Below are 22,563 nucleotides of genomic sequence, written 5' to 3'. Positions count from 1 at the left end.
ATGCCTTTCAGTGGGCTCATTAGGTGGCTATTGACTGCAAAGATTTCATAGATCTTAAGAAAAGGTTTTTAGAAGAATATTGGTCTGGAGAAATTCAGCAACAATTGTTAGTGGATTTTTGGGGAGGCACGAAGTACCAAGCAGAGTGTAGCACAATGAAACAGTTTTGTGATAGGTGGTGGCGCCGCATAAAGCATGTAGATGAAGGTAAGGTGGTCGAGTTGTTTGTCGCTGGGATAGAGTGCATGTTGCCTTTTTATGTTAGGAAGGAACTGGTAGCAGCACCACGGGACAGCTATGAAAATTTATGTGAGTTTCTTAGACAGACTCCAGCATTTACATTTGTGCGACGGTAATCAGCCACAGCGGCCTTCGATGCGAGAAGGTGTACAGCCAGTAAGATTTGTTAGGAGAGGCGTTCTGGCCCAGAATGTGAGAGACAGGTGTAGGGAAAAGAAAGGAGAGAGTTTTAACTAAATTGTGTCTCTATGATAGGCTGCTCACAAGAAAGCCCCATATAGAAACAGGTGTTCACATCCGAACTGGTGGGGGGGAGAAAGTGAAAGAAAAGAGCTAGAAGGCCATAAGAGATGGCCTTGGCGCTTGGCAAGGTGCACTGGAGGGGAGAGAGACAGCTGGTGCTGGCTGGATGCACGTGTCAGCGGATGCACACACAGTGAATATAGAAGGAGAGAGTGAGAGAAGACTGGTAGGAGGGGATCCCGAGCATGGAGAAGAATGTGAGCAGTGGACAGGCAATCGGCAGTGCCATGAGCATGCCGGAGATACTGAAAACACGTTAAGTGCAGGAGGTGGGCGAACTTATGGAATAGCTTGATTGTTTGAAGAGACGGCACCCAGACATGAGGGCAATAAAAATAGTAACATCCCGTTAGGTCAAAGAGTGTGGGAACCAAGGCATCCAAGAGTAGATATGGAATCTGCATTACAGATAGTAATGTTAATGTTGCATTAGCGGAACCATTAGAGGAAGGTGACAGCAGTGAAGAGCAAGAGAGAAACATTGTTTTTGAGTTCATGTTTGTTAGGGATAAGCAACGTAGACAATCCTTAAGGTTAAACGATGGAGAAGTTGAGCTCCTCGAATCTCACACTGAATGGGCAGAAGTTGAGCGCATGTGCGAACTGTCACTTCACAACAGATTGGTTGAAGGTTCTTCAGGTTGCCAGGCAGGTAAATTTCAATCCAGAAAAGTTAGAGTTGTTCCAGAATTTGGCCAATGAGAGACAATTGCCAATTTGACAGCAGAGGAGGAAGCCATTCCCATGGTCGCAGATAGAGAGTCTATTGTCGAGGTGCAGGTTGGAGGAGTGATAAGTCAGGTGTTAGTGGACAGCGGATCAAAAATTTCCAGAATTTTGGAAGAGTACTTTGCGAGTTTGCCAGGAAAAGAAGATATGGCAGTGTGGTCAGTGTCCCCAGTGAAAATATTTTGTGCTACTCGAAAGTTGTCAAAGGCTATTAGACTCGAAGCAGTGATGCCAATGCAGTTAGGGGGAGTAATGATAGACCATTCCCTTCTTCTCATTCCTGGATTGAATGTAGAGTTATTATTGGGCATGCATTTCCTGAATGTGTTTAAAGGTGAATTAAATTTTGAAGACCGTGAGTTGAAACTCCAAGTAGAAGGCAGAAAACCAGTGGTTCCCCTTGTTAAGAGAAAGGAGGTATTTAATAGTTCTAAGGAGGATGAGATTTCCACTCTGCAGCGGAGTGTGCGCTCGTATGAAACTTCCTGGCAGATTAAAACTGTGTGCCCGACCGAGACTCCAACTCGGGACCTTTGCCTTTCGCGGGCAAGTGCTGTACCATCTGAGCTACCGAAGCACGACTCACGCCTGGTCCTCACAGCTTTACTTCTGCCAGTATCTCGTCTCCTACCTTCCAAACTTTACAGAAGTTCTCCTGCGAACCTTGCAGAACTAGCACTCCTGAAAGAAAGGATATTGCGGAGACATGGCTTAGCCACAGCCTGGGGCTGCTGTGTTCGGATGCAGGCTGAGTTGGCATCCCTTCGCTCCCAGCTTCAGGCAGTGTTGGCTTCGGTCACACAGCTTGAGGCTGTTGCCAATGGGCATCACTGTGGGGGTCCGTATGGGGGTTTGTCGGGGACGGCCAGCTTGTCCCACGCATCCCCCGATCGGACTACGAGTGTGGCTGCCCGGGATACTGCCCACATTGAGGCTGATCCCTCACCTGTGGTAGAGTGGGAGGTCATCTTGAGGTGTGGCAGGGGGCGAAAGGCATTCCGGAGGGCTGAACGGAAGGCCTCTCCAGTTTGTCTGACGAACCGGTTTCAGGCTCTGTCTCCGGCTGATACTGATGTTCGGCCGGAGATGGCTGCTTGTGCTGTTCCAGAGGTTGCCCCTCAGTCTGCAAGATCCGGGCAGTCGCAGAGGGTGGGCTTACTGGTAGTTGGGAGCTCTAACGTCAGGCGCGTAATGGGGCCCCTTAGGGAAACGGCAGCAAGAGAGGGGAAGAAAACCAATGTGCACTCCGTGTGCATAACTGGGGGGAGTCATTCCAGATGTGGAAAGGGTTCTTCCGGATGCCATGAAGGGTACAGGGTGCACCCATCTGCAGGTGGTTGCTCATGTCGTCACCAACGATGTGTGTCGCTATGGATAGGAGGAAATCCTCTCTGGCTTCCAGCGGCTATCTGATTTGGTGAAGACTGCCAGTCTCGCTAGCGGGATAAAAGCAGAGCTCACCATCTGCAGCATCGTCGACAGGACTGACTGCGGACCTTTGGTACAGAGCCGAGTGGAGGGTCTGAATCAGAGGCTGAGACGGTTCTGCGACCATGTGGGCTGCAGATTCCTCGACTTGCGCCATAGGGTGGTCGGGTTTCGGGTTCCGCTGGATAGGTCAGGAGTCCACTACACGCAGCAAGCGGCTACACGGGTAGCAGGGGTTGTGTGGCATGGACTGGCCGGTTTTTTAGGATAGATGGCCTCGGGCAAGTACAGAAAGGGCAACAGCCTCAAAGGGTGCGGGGCAAAGTCAGGACATGCGGGGACCAAGCAGCAATCGGTATCATAATTGTAAACTGTCGAAGCTGCATTGGTAAAGTACCGGAACTTCAAGCTCTGATAGAAAGCACCGAAGCTGAAATCGTTATAGGTACAGAAAGCTGGCTGAAGCCAGAGATAAATTCAGCCGAAATTTTTACAAAGGCACAGACGGTGTTTAGAACGGATAGATTGCATGCAACCGGTGGTGGCGTGTTTGTCGCTGTTAGTAGTAGTTTATCCTGTAGTATAGTAGAAGTGGATAGTTCCTGTGAAATATTATGGGTGGAGGTTACACTCAACAACCGAGCTAGGTTAATAATTGGCTCCTTTTACCGACCTCCCGACTCAGCAGCATTAGTTGCAGAACAACTGAGAGAAAATTTGGAATACATTGCACATAAATTTTCTCAGCATATTATAGTCTTAGGTGGAGATTTCAATTTACCAGATATAGACTGGGACACTCAGATGTTTAAGACGGGTGGTAGGGACAGAGCATCGAGTGACATTATACTGAGTGCACTATCCGAAAATTACCTCGAGCAATTAAACAGAGAACCGACTCGTGGAGATAACATCTTGGACCTACTGATAACAAACAGACCCAAACTTTTCGACTCTGTAAGTGCAGAACAGGGAATCAGTGATCATAAGGCTGTTGCAGCATCCCTGAATATGAAAGTTAATAGGAATATAAAAAAAGGGAGGAAGGTTTTATCTGTTTAGCAAGAGTAATAGAAGGCAGATTTCAGATTACCTAACAGATCAAAACGAAAATTTCTGTTTCGACACTGACAATGTTGAGTGTTTATGGAAAAAGTTTAAGGCAATTGTAAAATGCGTTTAAGACAGGTACGTGCCGAGTAAAACTGTGAGGGACGAGAAAACCCACCGTGGTTCAACAACAAAATTAGGAAGCTACTGCGAAAGCAAAGAGAGCTTCACTCCAAGTTTAAACGCAGTGAAAACTTCTCAGACAAACAGAACCTAAACGATGTCAAAGTTAGCGTAAGGAGGGCTGTGCGTGAAGCGTTCAGTGGTTTCGAAAGTAAAATTCTATGTACCGACTTGACAGAAAATCCTAGGAAGTTCTGGTCTTACGTTAAATCAGTAAGTGGCTCAAAACAGTATATCCAGACACTCCGGGATGATGATGGCATTGAAACAGAGGATGACACGCGTAAAGCTGAAATACTATACATCTTTTTCCAAAGCTGTTTCACAGAGGAAGACCGCACTGCAGTTCCTTCTCTAAATCCTCGCACAAACGAAAAAATGGCTGACATCGAAATAAGTGTCCAAGGAAACTGTAATCACTCAACAGAGGAAAGTCCACTGGACCTGACGGGATACCAATTCGTTTCTACACAGAGTACGCGAAAGAACTTGCCCCCCTTCTGACAGCCGTGTACCGCAAGTCTCTAGAGGAACGGAAGGTTCCAAATGATTGGAAAAGAGCACAGGTAGTCCCAGTCTTCAAGAAGGGTCGTCGAGCAGGTGCGCAAAACTATAGACCTATATCTCTGACGTCGATCTGTTGTAGAATTTTAGAACATGTTTTTTGCTCGAGTATCATGTCGTTTTTGGAAACCCAGAATCTACTCTGTAGGAATCAACATGGATTCCGGAAACAGCGATCGTGTGAGACCCAACTCGCTTTATTTGTTCATGAGACCCAGAAAATATTAGATACAGGCTCCCAGGTAGATGCCATTTTCCTTGACTTCCGGAAGGCGTTCGATACAGTTCCGCACTGTCGCCTGATAAACAAAGTAAGAGCCTACGGAATATCAGACCAGCTGTGCAGCTGGATTGAAGAGTTTTTAGCAAACAGAACACAGCATGTTGTTATCAATGGAGAGACGTCTACAGACGTTAAAGTAACCTCTGGCGTGCCACAGGGGAGTGTTATGGGACCATTGCTTTTCACAATATATATAAATGACCTAGTAGATAGTGTTGGAAGTTCCATGCATCTTTTCACGGATGATGCTGTAGTATACAGAGAAGTTGCAGCATTATAAAATTGTAGCGAAATGCAGAAAGATCTGCAGTGGATAGGCACCTGGTGCAGGGAGTGGCAACTGACCCTTAATATAGACAAGTGTAATGTATTGCGAATACATAGAAAGAAGGATCCTTTATTGTATGATTATATGATTGCAGAACAAACGCTGGTAGCAGTTACTTCTGTAAAATATCTGGGAGTATGCGTGCAGAACGATTTGAAGTGGAATGATCATATAAAGTTAATTGTTGGTAAGGCGGGTGCCAGGTTGAGATTCATTGGGAGAGTCCTTAGAAAATGTAGTCCATCAACAAAGGAGGTGGCTTACAAAACACTCGTTCGACCTATACTTGAGTATTGCTCAACAGTGTGGGATCTGTACCAGATCGGGCTGACAGAGGGGATAGAGAAGATCCAAAGAAGAGCGGCGCGTTTCGTCACAGGGTTATTTGGTAACCGTGATAGCGTTACGGAGATGTTTAGCAAACTCAAGTGGCAGACTCTGCAAGAGAGGCGCTCTGCATTGCGGTGTAGCTTGCTCGCCAGGTTTCGAGAGGGTGCGTTTCTGGATGAGGTATCGAATATATTGCTTCCCCCTACTTATACCTCCCGAGGAGATCACGAATGTAAAATTAGAGAGATTTGAGCGCGCACGGAGGCTTTCAGACAGTCGTTCTTCCCCCCAACCATACGCGACTGGAACAGAAAAGGGAGGTAATGACAGTGGCACATAAAGTGCCCTCCGCCACACACTGTTGGGTGGCTTGCGGAGTATAAATGTAGATGTAGAACTTCTGTAAAGTTTGGGAGGTAGGAGACGAGATACTGGCAGAAGTAAAGCTGTGAGGACTGGGCTTGAGTCGTGCTTCGGTAGCTCAGATGGTAGAGCACTTGCCCGCGAAAGGCAAAGGTCCCAAGTTCGAGTCTCGGTCGGGCACACAGTTTTAATCTGCTAGGAAGTTTCAGTTCTAAGGAGGCACAGTATGTAGGAGAGGGAATCTTTGCAGTTCAGATGAAATTAGTAACGATACATAGCTTTAGTTGGAGTAAGGACGTGGTGCAGATGATTCAAGAGAAAATATGAGAGAGGGTGTCAGAGTTGGTGAGTTTGTCTGAACAATAGAAAAAGGAACTGGGTGAAATTTTAAAACAGAATTCTGGAGTCTTTTCTGATGCACCAGGGGAGGCACAGAATTTCGCTTGTGCATTTTAACTATTAAGCCACTTGAGGTCTATGCCCCCAAGACTTATGTAATACTGTTTGCCCTGAGAAAAGCAGTACAAGAAGAGATAGACCGCATGTTGTCATGGGAGGTAATTGAAAGAGCAAGTAGTGAATATATTAATCCGTTGTTTGTAGTACCCAAGAAGGATGGAAGTGTGTGACTTGTCTTGGACGTGAGGAGATTGAATGCAATTGTGAAACGAGAGAGCGATAGGCCAATATAGATTCATGAATTTGTCCAGTATTTCCACGGAGTAAAGTGTTTTTCATCCATGGATGTGACCTGTGGATATTGGAAAACAAGGTTAGCACAAAAATCTAGGAAATAGACAGTGTTCCTGCATAAGTAAATCTGTTATACTGTGTATGTTGGTGATGTATTAATAGCCACAGAGATGTGGGAGCAGCATTGTGCATTATTCGAAAAAGTACGGGCGACCTTTCAGAAAGGAGGTATGAAACTTAAGTTTAGTAAGACAAATTTCCTGAAGGAAAAGATTAAATTTCTGGGGCACATCATTGATCAAACAGGAATACACCCAGAGTGTGGAAAACTAAGGGCCATCGACGAGTTTTGCAGCCAAAGAATAAGAAAGAATTGAGGGCTATGTATGGACTGATTGGGTTCTATCAGAGTTTTGTGTCATCACAAGCATTTAATAACCCAACACTGAATCAGTTATTGAAAAAGAATGTGACCTGGAAGTGGTCAGAGGAATATGAGGTGGCTTTTCAGGAACTGAAGACGCAACTATTAAGTAGCAAAATTATGTATCATCCAGATATCAGTACACCTTTCTACATGGCTTCCGACACTTGTGGCTATGGCATTGGAGTAGAATTGTTTCAGGAGGGAGAACCCCACAATCAGACCATTGCATTCGCTAGCAGAAGGGTTATTTGTTGTGTCATCACACAATAGTGCTTACTGACCATCGGTCATTAAACTTTATGAAGAGATATCGTTTGCGTAATAGTAGACTGGGACTTTGGGTGATGTATCTACAGCATTTTGTTATAGAAAGTAGATACATTAAAGGAAGGGATAACATTATTGCAGATGCATTTTCCAGAATGCCAGTAGGGAAATTGCTGTAGATACATCACCCAACAGAGCTTGAGAAAAAGGGAGACTTGGATGGTTTGTGGGTGTAGATGATGAGAGGACTGAAGCATGAGGCCATAATTAGGTGAATATGTAAGGATACGAGGAGACAGCAGAATCAGGATGAACATTTAAGATGTTAAGCAAATTTTAGGGTCAAAGCAACATTGCAAAGTGAAAATATTTTATAAAATTCATCATGGGGTGTTGTTTAGGAAGAGGAGAGAGGATCAGGAGAAGTGGAAACTCTGTTTTCCGCAGTATTATGTAATTGAATTAATAGACCTAGTGCACAAAAAGTTTGGACATTATGAGGCACGAAAGTGCATTGCCAAGTTACAAGAAGTGGTAATATTTGACAACATGTGGCGAAGGGTGCAGAAACAAGTCCAAGCTTGTGATTAATGTGAAAAGATGAGAGCAGTTACGGTTCCCATTCAAGGTTTGCGACAGAATGTGCCAGTAGAAGGACCTCAAGAATTGATTGCAGAGGACTTGTTTGGACCTCTCCCAATATCCAGGGTGGTTGTACTTATAGTTTTGTAGTGTTAGAGAAACAAGTAAAGTTGTATACAATGAGGACGGAAAATGCCAGGATATTGACTGAAAAACTGGAGAAAGGGTGCAGGTGGGGAAGCCAGCTGCTTTATTTCCAGACAATGGTCCTCAGTTTACAACCCACAAGTTTACAGAAATGTTGGAGTGACACGGAATTTTGTCATATTTCCCTCAAGGGAATCCCAGTGAGCGGGTCATGAAGGAGTTGAACAGGTTATGTAGGACTTATTGTCACAGGAGAAACACAACTTTGGCAAACTTTATTGTAAATTTTGAAGAGATAATCAATAATGTAGGGCATGAAGCAACAGGGGTTGTGCCATGTGAATTAATGTTTGGGCATAAACCAATGAATGTTATTGGGGGTGAAGCAGTTTCTCCAGTGAGCACAGTTCTAACTAAAGATGAAATAGTGAAGTAGGCCAGAGAAAGAATGCATCGACGGGCAGCTGAAAGATAGAAAAGGCATGATGCAAGGGCTCAGGCAACTGTGTTCAAACCAGGGGATTTGGTACTAGTTAAGACCAGAAACCGATCGAAACAGGTCTCCCAAGAGATAAAGAAATTTCTGTTAGTGTATCATGGCCCATTTTTGGTCGAGAGTTCATCACATATTAATGCCTATCGACTCATCTGTCCTGGTTCTAAACGAGTTTTTGGACTAAGGAATGTAATAGAATTGAAGAGCTACATGAGTGGAGAGAGTGACAATTAAACGTAGGGAGTCTCTCAGTCTTGGAGAGACATCACAGTTTGTGACTGTGCGCACCTCAGCACTCTGAAGTAATTCTTCCTTTTGGTGCTTCGGTCCCTTCTACTAACCATTTGTCTATCAAAAATTCTTCACAGGTGTACAAGGAGGGAGGACAATAGACCGAGTGGAGAGAAGTAGTTGTGGAAACGCAAAGTAACACAATTACGTGCGGTAAAGGGGTATTTAAAGTTAAAGAAAAGGTTTAATTTTTAAGATGAAGGAAGATGGCGTCTAGTACTATATGCGAGGCACTGCTGGAATGTGAGACGAACTGAAAGTAGAGAGCAAAGATGAGGAATAATGATCAGAGCCCACAGAACGCACTAACTAGTAAAGAAGTATTATGTTTAGTTTTTCTGTAATAGTAGTTAAGAGAGCAAGAGACAATGACGTAGTTGTAAGATGTGAAAGGAGAATCCTGTTAGATGTGTGGAATGGACTGAGCAGCCATGAGTGCCAGACATACACTATAATAGTCTTGTACATCTATTAAGTATGTTAAAGTGATTCAAAAATTTAAGAGCACAAGAGAGTAAATGAAAGTGCAGTTCTGGTAGACATACAAAAGTAATATGCCAGTGTGAAGGTTGTGAATAAAGGGGTATTATATAAGACAAAGTAACAAATACAAGCAAACAGAAAAAGAAGAGTAAGAGGTCTCATGAATAATGCCAAGGCGTCACATCAGTAGTTTTGTAAGTTCAAAGTTAGTGTGATACTGTTTCTGAAAAAGAAAAGCTTTTTTTATACAAATAATGGAGGCAGGGTGAAATGTGGCAATGTGCTGTGCACAAATGACCATGTTTCAGATAAGCAATAGTTTTAAGAACTTCATGTGATACTTAAGAATATGAGGTGACTTCAAAAAGACACCTGGTAGTTTTACAGATAATAAAACTAAAGTACTAGAATTTTTTTTAATTAAGAAAGTGCCAATTAGAATGCAGTGGGATGGCAGACTCACGGACGGCCAGAGCGGAGGAAGTGTGCTGAAAGTTTATGATATTTGCTGAGTCAGGCATGGTAGGCCAGCACAGTGACTTGCAAGTCACAAGACAAGCCTATTCTCAAGAAATGTTCTCTAAATTGCATCTGTCAATTTCCCGGATTTGGAGCAAGTAATGTGAACATTTTTCAATGAGTTGGTTAAGCGATTGACCTCTTCTATAACCCAAGGACCAGATGTAACATTGGTTTCTTGTAAACACAGCAAAACCTTAGCGAACACTTTTCCAAAGGCTGTGATGGCATATTGCGCTTTGTACGAATGTGCTAGTTGTTTTTTTACTAGCAACTGCAACAAGGGTTTGTTTTACTCTCTTATGCGGTAACGTGCATCGAATGTTCACCTGATACTCACATCCTGTTTAATTGGTGTTGATAACAAAATCACGATTAAAGCTGGTCATAAATGAAGACATTTGCGTGCTGAAAAGAGCCACCACTTTCTGTATATCTTCTCTATTTTTCACCTCCTTGTTGGAGACATATTTAGTGATGTGCCGTTGATGAATTCCTTGCCCAAGATAATAATGCACCAAATGTAAAATCCTTGTTGGTTGTATATTGAAGCGCTGCACTTGCAGCCCACTCCAGGAGTACTCTCATTGTTATATTTTCGTTACGATGATGAGATTTGACAAATTGGTCATATGTAAACCTTCCTTTTCAGGGATGTTGTTGCTCCATTCTTTTGCAGTATTTGTAGGTTCCAATTTGGATGATGCCTGGCGAGCGCTACCACCGTTACTTTTACTTCAAGGTGTATAGTGCTGTAGTTCAATCGTTTAGAAACAGGTTTCTAATACTCATTGGGAACAGAGGGAGCACAGATTGCCTGCGTCATTGACATTTCAAAAGTGTTATGACCATTTTGCAATTCACTATTCGTGATATCTTCTACTGAATCACCTTCCATTTCGCCTTCATGGTATAGTTCTTCAGTATCAACAAAAGTCATTTCATCCGTCAGCTCCAAAAATTGAGTAGATCCTCTCCACCACCAGCTTTTCTGTACTGCGCAGATGGCAGTTAGTCTTACAACACATTCTCTGCTCCCGTAATTATCCTCGTCCCAATCTACTGTAACACATTGTTCCTACACCCTTCACCCAAAAGTTTCCACCCCTGCTGTTATATCGCCTCCTCCCCATTCTCATCTCCTACACTCTTTGTTTACCATTCTCTACCAACGCACCCACCCATCATTTCCCGCTCCTCTACTTTTTCACTCCATTTTCCCACTTCTCTGCCCCACAATGTCCAGACGCTGCACCTGTTGGCATTCTAGTTCCTACACACTCCGCCAGGCAGCGCACCTCTCTTCCCCACCACTATACCTTCTGCTTCCCCTTCCCCTCCAGATTGCTGCTACCACCCCTTCTGATATCTGCATTCTCGTCCGAGCTGCCAGAGTTGGGAGTCATGCATTCGTGAGGTGTGCTTGGTTGTGTGAATGAAAGATTATGGTACGTGTCTTTTAATTGCGCCTGTCTGCAACTTGTCATGTTATCTTTATGGTAAGTAGCAATCTATCTTTTAGTACAGTATTCATTTTAACGTATTTTGGCACAATACTACAGACTAAAACTCAGGTGACTGACAGTCTATTATGATCATCATCATTTACTTTCATGATTGTTACGTGATTAAACATGATATATACAAAATTAATGAGACTAAACTCAGTGTTTTACTACAGGGCGAAGTAATTAAATATTACAACAGAAAAATGAACTTGAAGTTGCAAAATGTAGTTGCTAATCTCACTCTATCTTGGATAGTAAGCACAAATATGTATTTATCGATGATGCTGCTGTACATCTGTATAGTGACAAAGTGCCCAACAATGCTTGGATAGTAAGCACAAGTATGAATTTATAGAAAATACATATGCTGCCATATATCTGAGTAGTCACAAAATGACCAACAAAGTGACATGCTTTCTGGTACCTTACTGAATAAACAATTTTACCTACATTTGTATTTTCAATTTCTCTGCCCATTTCATAGGATTACTGATTTCAGGTGTTATTACTACAATTCGGTATTAAGTCATTTGTCAGGAAAATTTACACTAAAGGGAAAATACTGCTGCTGCAAGTAAAACTGTTTATACTGTGAAATCACCAGCAGCTCACTACTTCCTGTAGTGTACACCTTACATGCCAAGTGAAATGTATATACTGAGTGTTCACTTTTCAGTATTCTAAATACATAATTGAGAGCTGGATATGGTACCACACTCTGTAGCAATACTGCAACTCTTTATGTATGTTACTGGAGAAATGGTACTATGTAAGTAGTTAAATTCACTCATTCATTTAGAACAGACAAAACACAGTGGAAGAGGTTTCAACAGATAAAATAGAATTTTATCATGCTGTTTTTCAAATTGACACATTACTAATTATTATCAACAGATAAATAAAATCAAAATTATTTTACCTGTACGAGTTTAGCTTCAACACGTGGAATTACACTGCTAGTTCCATTATAAATAACTGCATTTATTACAATATTTTCTCCAGGCACAAAGCCTCTTTTCATTAGACTAAGAACCACAGAAACAGTTCGAAAACGTATACATAAACAAGACAGTTCGTCATGTTTGAAAACAGTTTTTGGGCTCTAAACAAAAAGAAAGCAAATAATTAAAACACTGTTAGTTTATAAACAGATTATAAATAAAAGACTCATGAAGTTAATTGATTTGAGGATCAAACTGAATAATTGATACTCAGAAACTGTGATTTTTTTTAAAAAATTTCACTGCCTCGGCCAATAAACTGATTCTGAACAAATGTGCCAAAGTAACCCAAACTCGACACAGTGAAACTCCTATTTTACATTTTTGGGTGGTCCACACTTAAAAAACACAAAATTGGGGAAAATGAAGAATCAAGGAAAATAATAAAAAACCCCAAATACGAGCAAAAACACACGCAATTGGTATATACTTAGCATGAAATCTGTCTAAGTGAAGGAAATTAAATGTAAAACAAAGTGGTTAAACCATAGGCATAAATGCAGACATCTGCTTAATGATGAACTTTGTCACCATTGCTGTTATTGTTTAATGCTTTTCTTATCAGCTGCATTTCATATCCTCGCCATCATTAAAGTGTTATTTTAGGCCTGATGAGAGAAACAGCGATGCGAAAAAATGAGTTTACTTCTCCATATGACGTTACAAGCTTATTGAAAGTCTGTTCAGTCAATTTCTGTACACTTTGTACAATGTCAATTTGAAAGAAAGCTCAAGTGTAACAGTTCCGCTTCATGTCCTTTTACGATCTACAGTGTGTGGTGCAGTGTATACATAGTAGTGTATGTAGTTGTGTCAGATTTGAACACAAAAGTGCTATTGCAAAACCCTTGTTGTTATAGCACATCATCTGCACAAAAAGGTCACAAAATGGTTTCACGACTACCTGCTCTCCCTTTGTTGAAATGGCCACTCCCCCTCTCCACATATTCAGTAGGTGAGCTCATTTTATGTCTGTTAGTGTGGTGTGGTGGCTGCACTGGCTAATGGGTGGCTTAACAAGTCGCCAGCCAATAAGATTTCAGGAGCCAGAAATGGGCAAGGTTTCCTAGATTATGAATGAGCATATTCCTCAAGGCTTAGTGTTTGAATTTAAAAGATTAATGATTGATATTGTTGCTGAATACAGTACATCGGAATTACGTGCAAATAGATGAGACCGAGTTATATCTGACACAAGAAAAGGTGGTGCCTGGGCTTCTTCATCATGTACTGGCTCAGTCTGGAAAACTTTGTGTCAACTGTCTTGTTTTTCCGTTACTGCCGCAACCTAACAATACTTGTATCATAATTGCATGGTGGAGCTAAATATTGTAAGTCGTGTTGGCAACACTGATCATGGATTACATCACCATTTCCTCTCTCACCATCTCCCCTCTCCACAATGGCCTAAAATATTACCTTAACTACACCACCACCCATGGTGCGAACCACTGTCTTTTTTGTCACTTATAACTTGTTCAGACACATCAAATATCAATAGGAAGAAAATGAGATGAAGTCAAGCGAGATGTCAAGTAAGAACATAGAATTGATGTAAACCTTACTAAGAAGAAATGTAAAATTGAGGAATTTTTAGCATTGGTCTGATGTGTTTTTCACAGGAGGATGGTGTAGGATTGTTAAAAACAACAAACAATAACATTAACATCATAATCTCAATTCTGCTCGAGACAACATTTCAGTATGAAAAGAGTGGTCCACTGTATTTTCACTTGTAGTTTGTAAATTTTATTGTATTGTATTGTAAAATGTATTGAACAAGCAGTAAAGGAAACAAAAGAAAAATTTGGAGTAGGAATTAAAACCAATGGAGGATAAATAAAAACTCTGAGGTTTACTGATGGCATTGTAATTCTGTCAGAGACAGCAAAGGATCTGGAAGAGCAGTTGAACGGAACGGACAGTGTCTTGAAAGGAGGATATAAACAAACGTCAACAAAAGCAAAATGAGGATAATGGAATGTAGCTGAATTAAATCAGGTGATGCTGAGAGAATTAGAGTAGGAAATGAGACACTTGAAATAGTAATAGATAAGTTCTGCTATTTGCGGATCAAAACAACTGATGATGGTCGAAATAGAGAGGATATAAAATGTAGACTGGCTATGGCAAGGAAAAGTGTTTCCGAATGATTTGTGGAACAACCTGACTAGAAGAAGGGATCAGTTGGTAGGACATGTTCTGAGGCTTCAAGGGATCACCAATTTAGGATTGGAGGGCTATGTGGAGGGTAAAAATTGTAGAGGGAGACCAAGATGTGAATACACTAAGTAGATTCAGAAGGATGAAGGTTGCAGTAGTACTTGGAGATGAAGAAGCTTGCACAGGATAGAGTAGCATGGAGAGCTGCATCAAACCAGTCTCTGGACTGTAGACCACAACAACAACAAGAGTTTGTAAATCAACAACTAACTGAGTATGGACTTATCTTAGGTCACAGACTGAGCACAGATGCTTCTTGTGCAATACTCCCTCAACAATATGAAAGAATGCAATGTTTTAAATTAATTTTAATTCACCAAGGTTTTATTTTGAGCACTTCTGGTACCCACACAAATGTCATAGCAAATTACAAAACTCCGTAAGATCCAACTTGTTCAATTCATGTCATGTTGCATTCCAAGCATGTAGCGCTTCTGCCTGGCTGCTACAGCCCATATACTTGCCATGCCTCCCTCCTGCATTCCTAGCTGGCAAACCAGCTACCTTCCTCTGAGCTGCAAGCCATTTACCCACAGTCCCTCTCCCTGCCACCCGCTACCCTCTCTCTTTACATATTCCACCCAACACCACCCCTCCATAACTAGTTTGCCTGCCAAAAAGTAGCACTGGCACTGTTAGTGGAGCTGGCATCATGCAGGGCCACAGGTGTGTGTATCTTTGTGTGTGTGTGTATTTTACTCTAGCTCATCAAAGGGTAACTCAGAAAACCAGCATGTTTCTTTCCTTTGTGTGCTTCAACAACTCAATGGTTCTGCTTTTTTGTGAGTGGTCTCCTTTAATCCAGAACTATTTACAATCATCTGCGTCTGTCACTTTTATTTTCTTTGATGATAATGAGTGACTTCAGTCTTAATGACTTCAGTCGTATATTATGAAAACAAGTGACATAATAACCAATTCACAGTAAAATGAAGCATAAGGCAGACCACCTGCTACAGCCAGGAAAAGAAATTTTCATTTAGTCCATGGATCCACCAAAAGATGAGGGTTAAGAGCCCTCTAAATGATTCATGGAAGAACATAAATTTGAGTGACAAAGATAATGGCTTTAATTTGTCCCGTACATGACAAGTGGTTCAAATAGTATAACAATGGAAGAGTAATACATTACCTCTACCTGAAGTGCACTGACAGAAATGCAGCTGTTCACGAGAATTGCATGTAGTTACAAACACAGTTTATTATGTGGGGCACCTTTATGATTTCCAAATTTACATTTTTCATAATATTTCAGAGTATATATAGAAAAAATACATTGTTGAAAATATTGATGTTATGTACTTAAAGTTTGAATAAACTAGTTATTTCATGTCAGCTTGTAATGCCAATATCAACTGCCAGTGATGTTTAATGATAAGCACATGAGATTGCGATACAATACATGTGCAAATTTCATCACAAAATCAAAGAAGCTGATTGTCACATTTTCAAATGTTACACCAGGAATGATGTATGACGAAAAAATTATCCTAAGGTGCAAGACTTTCACAGACAAGCCCACTTTTTCTGTGGTCTAGAAGTAGTGCCTTTGACTACTAATCCAAAAGTCCTAGGTTCAAACATCACCACTATTTAATTTCTGAATAGAAAACATCAGCAATGTCGGCCAAGATGCGTGGCATAAGAAGTCACACTTCTGCTGCCAACAACCTTGTCAAAGAGGGCGGAGGAACGTACGTAGGTTCAAGGCACTCTCTTGCCCTTGGGCTGGGGAGCTGTCGCTAATAGGTGGAAGAATCAGCAATGATCAATGGCCTGGGGATGCAGAGGACAATGGAAACCACAGGAGTTGGCTTTCATCCATCATATGGTGTGAACAGGCTCGGTGTGATGAACAGTGCTCCACAGGCATGCTTATTTACCTCTCTGTACACAAGACCGATGGCCCATGGAATAGAATGCTTTCTTCGAGATGCAATGTATACAGAACCGCAAAAACTGATAAGCATCCATTTGTCTATTATATCCAGCACAATAACCTCAAAGTCACTGACTAAGCAGCCCGTGACAGACTCCTCCATCGATCTATCAATGCATTCCATTATTACCACACTGATGGTAATGTGAGCATTGTTGCAGTTGACCATACCGATCTGGGGGTGCATACTATGCCCATCTTTGAACTCCTGTTCAAAGTTCCTGCCACCCTCACTGTTGACGTGCTGTACCCATATAGTACAATTTAAGCCACACTAAAGAGAAATAGAATACCTAGGAAATGTATGACATACCTGATGGGGTACGGCAATTATGCATGGAATTTAAGAAGCACAGTCCATCATAAGTGTTCATTGGAGGCTGCCGCTTGATTTTTATGTATGATGGACAACTAGAAAGTGCTCAGGCTGCAGCCAGGAGGACCATGTCCAATCTGAGTGTCTGTAGCAACGTTCCATTCAGGTGCCCCATGTGGAACTTCCCCGGTGATCCACACTGACCCCACTATCATATGTGGAGGTAGTACGACATGATATGATGGATGATCAAAATCTGATACCACCTCGAGCCACTATGAGTTCCATCACTGATGGTAATGCCACCGCCCCAGCCCCACATGGTGCAGAAGTTCTGAAAGCCTCTGAACATAGCAGTGCTGAGGGCACCCAGCCACTATCACTATCAGGATTGGAAGCACGGATTCATAACGTGTGGACTCCTATGAAAGCAGTCAGCCACCACTGATCTCCCACTCCTCTCCTAGTGATTAGGCAGATGACATGAAAGCAGATGACGCACAGCACACAGCAATAGTTACTCTGACACCCATAGCTGGTGTTAATTCTGGAGGGCCCTCCCTGCTGGGAGACCATACAGCACAGTAACGCATATCATGCAGCTGGCTGGATGCATTGTTCTGACTCTGCCATGAGCTTGCACTCGCGTATTGCCCTCTGCACATGAGATGTCTCAATCCTATTGTGTGCGAACAGTCAATGTCAATGGTATTAACTCCACCGTCAAGATCTGCATATTACACAACACAATAAGAGTGGCAGACTTGGACATTGTCCTTCTCCAGGAGAGCTGCAGCTTGACCTTTATGGTAAAACAACCTACAACCTGCTGTCTGGGAATGGCGCAGGTGGAACGGTCACCCTTCTCTGCGACGGCATAAAAGAGACTGACTTGACGTACTTGTTGAATGTGCGAGATGTAGCAGTCACCGTTGGCACGGTCTGCCACATATACGAGAGGGGACCCAAAAGAAACCAGATTGTTGCCATAAAAAATTTATTGATGAACCTTTTTACAAAATTACTTCAGTCACCTTTAAAATACTCTCCATTACATGCGATTCACTTGTCAAGTCTCTTTTCCCACTGTTGGAAGCATGTTTGGAACTCTTCAAGTTTGATATTGTCCAGTGCCCTTTGCAAAGCTGTTTTTACCACCTCCACATCGTCATAACGCTCCCCTTTTAGCGTTTTTTTCATTTGTGCGAATAGGAAAAAGTCGCATGGGGCTAGGTCTGGCGAATACGGAACATGGAGAATGACAGACGACCTCTGAGATGCCAAATAGTGGGTCACTTGTAAGGCCGTGTGTGCTGGAGCATTGTGATGCAGAAACCAGTCACCTGATCACCAAAGTTCCGGGAATTTCCTCCTCACATCCTCTCGCAGACGCCTTAAAACATACAAGTAAAAGTGCTGGTTAACAGTCTGGCCAGGGGGTATGAATTCCCGATGCACAATTCCACAAACATCAAAAAAGACAATGATCATCGTCTTCGCATTTGACCTTACTTGCCTTGCTTTTTTTGGTCTGGGAGAGTTGGGAGTCCTCCACTGGCTTGACGCTTGCTTGGTTTCTGGGTCATACCCGTTAACACCAACTCTCATCCCCTGTAATGACTTTGTTCAAGAAGTTTGGATCACGTGCAATCTCTGTTTTCAAGTCCTGACACACATTGATGCAGATGATTTTTTGCTCCTGTGTGAGAAGGCGCGGAACAAATTTAAAAGCAACACGTCTCATGTGCAAATCCTCACTCAAAATCCGCTGGCACGAGCTCCAACTGATTCTTGTCTCTGCTGAAATTTGGTCGATCGTTTGGCGACGATCCTCGTTGATCTTCTGGCGGACCTTTTCAATGTTCTACTCATTTCGCGATGTTGAAGGGCTCCAGAACGAGCTTGGTCTTCAACACACATCTCACCACGTTTAAAGCGCCCAAACCACTCGAAAACCTGTGTGCGGCTCATAGCGTCCTCCTGGAAAGCTTCCTGAAGTATTTGGTGTGTCTCCGTTGCAGTTTTTTTAAGCAACAAACAAAATTTCACACACACTCTTTGTTCTTTTAAAGTTGCCATAACGACTTCGCAGAGGTAAGCCGCCAACAGCCAGAGAAACACAATACCACACTTGCACGTTCAGCTCTACACTAACACCATCTGCACAGCTGTTTCATGAAGGTCTCTACTAACACCATCTAAAAGGAGAACCCCGCACTACGTCTATGAGTGGCAGCACCCTCGGAGTCCGATTTCTTTTGGGCCCCCCCTCGTATATGCCCTCCAGTACTTCACTCCATAGTGACAGGCATGTCTTCTGTTTGAAGGAGATGGTGCCACTTTTGCAGGGAAATAGTGGATGTCATGCAGCCTGAGGACTTGATAATACATCGCATCCTGTTCCTGGCACTGCGCGCACTGGTATGTGAAATGCTACTTCAACTGGATAGGTCATATGTCTCACATGGCCTCCGCACAGTGACCAGTAGTACAGAAATATGGCCAATAGCCTCCAGAGATCATCTGGCATATACCTGCACTGCGACCCTGCTCTGTCAACTCACCCAAGACAGCAGAGGCCTATGGATGCTAAACGTCAGGAAGCATGTTGGCAAGTGGTTGTTGACATATGGCGCAGTCGTTTCAGACGCCTGCCCACATACGCTTCCATGTTACAGTGGTGGCTAGGATACATCAAACCTGAACTCTGAAAGACTCTGATGGCATATGGATGAAACAGATCAAGCTGGCAAAGAGCGACACGGGAGTTTTACTATACAGCGTTACACGAGCTTGTACTGCAACTACCGTCATCCAAATGTCATTTGGTCATGTGAAGCATCAAAGACCGTCTACTCTGCATCACAGTGGCGCAGCTAGAGGACATTCACATCCATGCGGGAGTGTGAGACAAAATCTGACTAAAATGGTGTCAGTCTATCATAAAGTGCACCACAGCTAATGTCAGCTCTTCACAATGATCAACACGGAGGCATATGGGCACACCATGACACAAAGAGACATAGCACACATGTTCGCCTGGTACTATGGGACATTTTACATCGAAGATCCTTTGATTACGAGGAGGCACTGCACAATTTGTCTGTTCCTAGAGTCATGTCACCTGACGATACCCTGCTGGTGCCCATCACATTCAATGAGTCGACTCTGGCTCTGGCGTGTGGACCACAAACAAATCACCAGGGCCAAATGGTTTAACCTAGGCATTCTATGGCACTTTTTACGACGTGCGCAACAAGTGGCACCCAATGTTTGAAAAACTGACCTGCCCAGATTTCACTGTCATCACAGAATTCACAGGCAGCATCCTGATCCCAACACCAAAATCGAGTGGTGGTTGTCGGTGGAAGGGCTTTTGCCCACTCATGCTCCTCAACACTGACTACCAGATCTTCACCCTTATCCTTCGTGTGCGTCCCGACAGTACTATCAAGAAAGCAATTCACACTGACCAGACACACTTAGTTGGTGTCAACAACATTCATACAGTGTTAGAAGCATACTGAGATGTAACAGCATGATTCCTACGCATGGTTTTGGGATGCATGGGACTCTCTCCGGTGTCCACAGGGGTGGTCCTTTGACTTATCTATAAGGTGCTTTCTTGCATTATGGTGAACGGTTACCAGTCTGGTCACATTGTTATTGGACAGTGGTCTACATTGGTAATTGAAAGGCATCTGCAGATGGGATGTGACTTTCCTTTGTGGTGTATTCGCTGATGATGTGGTGTTCCTGGTTAGATCAGAGGATTGAAATACACAAAGCGTTTCAAATGCTTCAACACTACGGGACTTCCACTGGGAGGGGTGGGCTGCCCCAAACAGCAGTGCCCTTTGATAAGATGCCCACACTTAAAATGTTTGGGGGTGCTGTCCTGTAGAGTGGTTTCCATCACAGACACTCTTGTAGATGCTTGTTTCGAAAGATGGGGATCCTTACCACCACCTCACAGCATATCTTTTCTTTGTTGACTTTTGTCTGTAATAACCCTTCTATCTATAAAGATAACAGCCAATTTCATGACTACAGCACAAGGACCAAAAACGGTCTGCACATTGAATTGGAAAGTCTCACTATGGTTCAAAAAGGAGCTTACCACTCCAGTATTAAGCTGTTTAATGCTCTCCCACCACACATTAAATGCCTTAACAATAGATTGCTAGCATTCAAACAAACTGTCAAGGAGTACCTGATAGAGAAATCTTTTTATAGAATTGATGAATATGGGAAAGAAAATGTATATAATCACTAAAATTGTAAGTGTTGTATAAATAGAGTAATTAATATTGTTTTGAATAGGCGTATGAAAATTGTTTATTGGTACTTTTGTATTTCCCTTGGAATAGTGAACTTATCTTGACTTCTGTATATATTACTCATCCTTAACATGTGAAACAAAACCTTTCTGTCAGTTGAAAGTGCTGTTGTTTAGTTGGTATCTTATTTACATTGTATCTTTTTGTTGCATTTATGTAAGATATATTTCAGGTGTGTACAATCAAACACATTCCTTATATATATATATATGCAGGGTGATTCAAAAAGAATACCACAACTTTAAAAATGTGTATTTAATGAAAGAAACGTAATATAACCTTCTGTTATACATCATTACAAAGAGTATTTAAAAAGGTTTTTTTTCACTCAAAAACAAGTTCAGAGATGTTCAATATGGCCCCCTCCAGACACACGAGCAATATCAACCCGATACTCCAACTCGTTCCACACTCTCTGTAGCATATCAGGCGTAACAGTTTGGATAGCTGCTGTTATTTCTCGTTTCAAATCATCAATGGTGGCTGGGAGAGGTGGCCGAAACACCATATCCTTAACATACCCCCATAAGAAAAAATCGCAGGGGGTAAGATCAGGGCTTCTTGGAGGCCAGTGATGAAGTGCTCTGTCACTGTCTGCCTGGCGGCCGATCCATCGCCTCAGGTAGTTGACGTTCAGGTTTCATAACTAACCTTTTTCGTAGGACTCTCCATACAGTTGATTGTGGAATTTGCAGCTCTCTGCTAGCTCTGCGAGTCGATTTTCCTGGGCTGCGAACAAATGCTTGCTGGATGCGTGCTACATTTTCATCACTCGTTCTCGGCCGTCCAGAACTTTTCCCTTTGCACAAACACCCATTCTCTGTAAACTGTTTATACCAACGTTTAATACACCACCTATCAGGAGGTTTAACACCATACTTCTTTCGAAATGCATGCTGAACAACTGTCGTCAATTCACTTCTGCCGTACTCAATAACACAAAAAGCTTTCTGTTGAGCGGTCACCATCTTAGCATCAAATGACGCTGACGCCTAGTCAACAGCGCCTCAAGCAAACAAATGTACAACTAAATGAAACTTTATAGCTCCCTTAATTCGCCGGCAGATAGTGCTTAGCTCTGCCTTTTGTCGTTGCAGAGTTTTAAATTCCTAAAGTTGTGGTATTCTTTTTGAATCACCCTGTATTACTTATCCTTAATATGTGAAAAACAATTTTCTGTTTATTGATTGTGCTGTTGTCTATTGATTTTATTTACATTGTATCTTTATTGTATGTATTTACACAAGTTATGCCTGAACTATGTACAATTTGACACGTTCCATATTCTTGCGATTCACTCACTTCCAGGATCTACGGAACATGAAATAAATAAATAAAAAAGTAATGTTCACCGCATGTACCAATTACTACTACACCAGACACACTCTCTGATACAGGGCAACAAACTGCATAGAATGCATATACTCCTATGAACACAAGATATCAACACCTATCTTGTCTCAAAACTGAATTATTTCGCACATGTCCTTCCCTTGGTAGCTACGATGATCGACAGATTTCAAGTAGCAT

At 42.4% G+C, this 22,563-nt stretch overlaps 1 protein-coding gene across 1 annotated transcript in view; it reads right to left on the bottom strand.

Moving 5' to 3' along the window:
* Positions 1 to 22,563, bottom strand: part of LOC124615668 (arrestin domain-containing protein 1-like) — a 188,860-nt gene that overhangs the window by 29,196 nt on the left and 137,101 nt on the right. The window contains exon 4 of the mRNA XM_047143696.1: positions 12,134 to 12,316. Coding sequence (XP_046999652.1) covers positions 12,134 to 12,316 — 183 coding nt within the window. The remainder of the gene's footprint in view (positions 1 to 12,133; positions 12,317 to 22,563) is intronic.

This window comes from Schistocerca americana, chromosome 5 (genome assembly GCF_021461395.2).
Source record: "Schistocerca americana isolate TAMUIC-IGC-003095 chromosome 5, iqSchAmer2.1, whole genome shotgun sequence".
NCBI lineage: Eukaryota > Metazoa > Arthropoda > Insecta > Orthoptera > Acrididae > Schistocerca > Schistocerca americana.
This window is presented reverse-complemented; position numbering and strand designations above follow the sequence as displayed.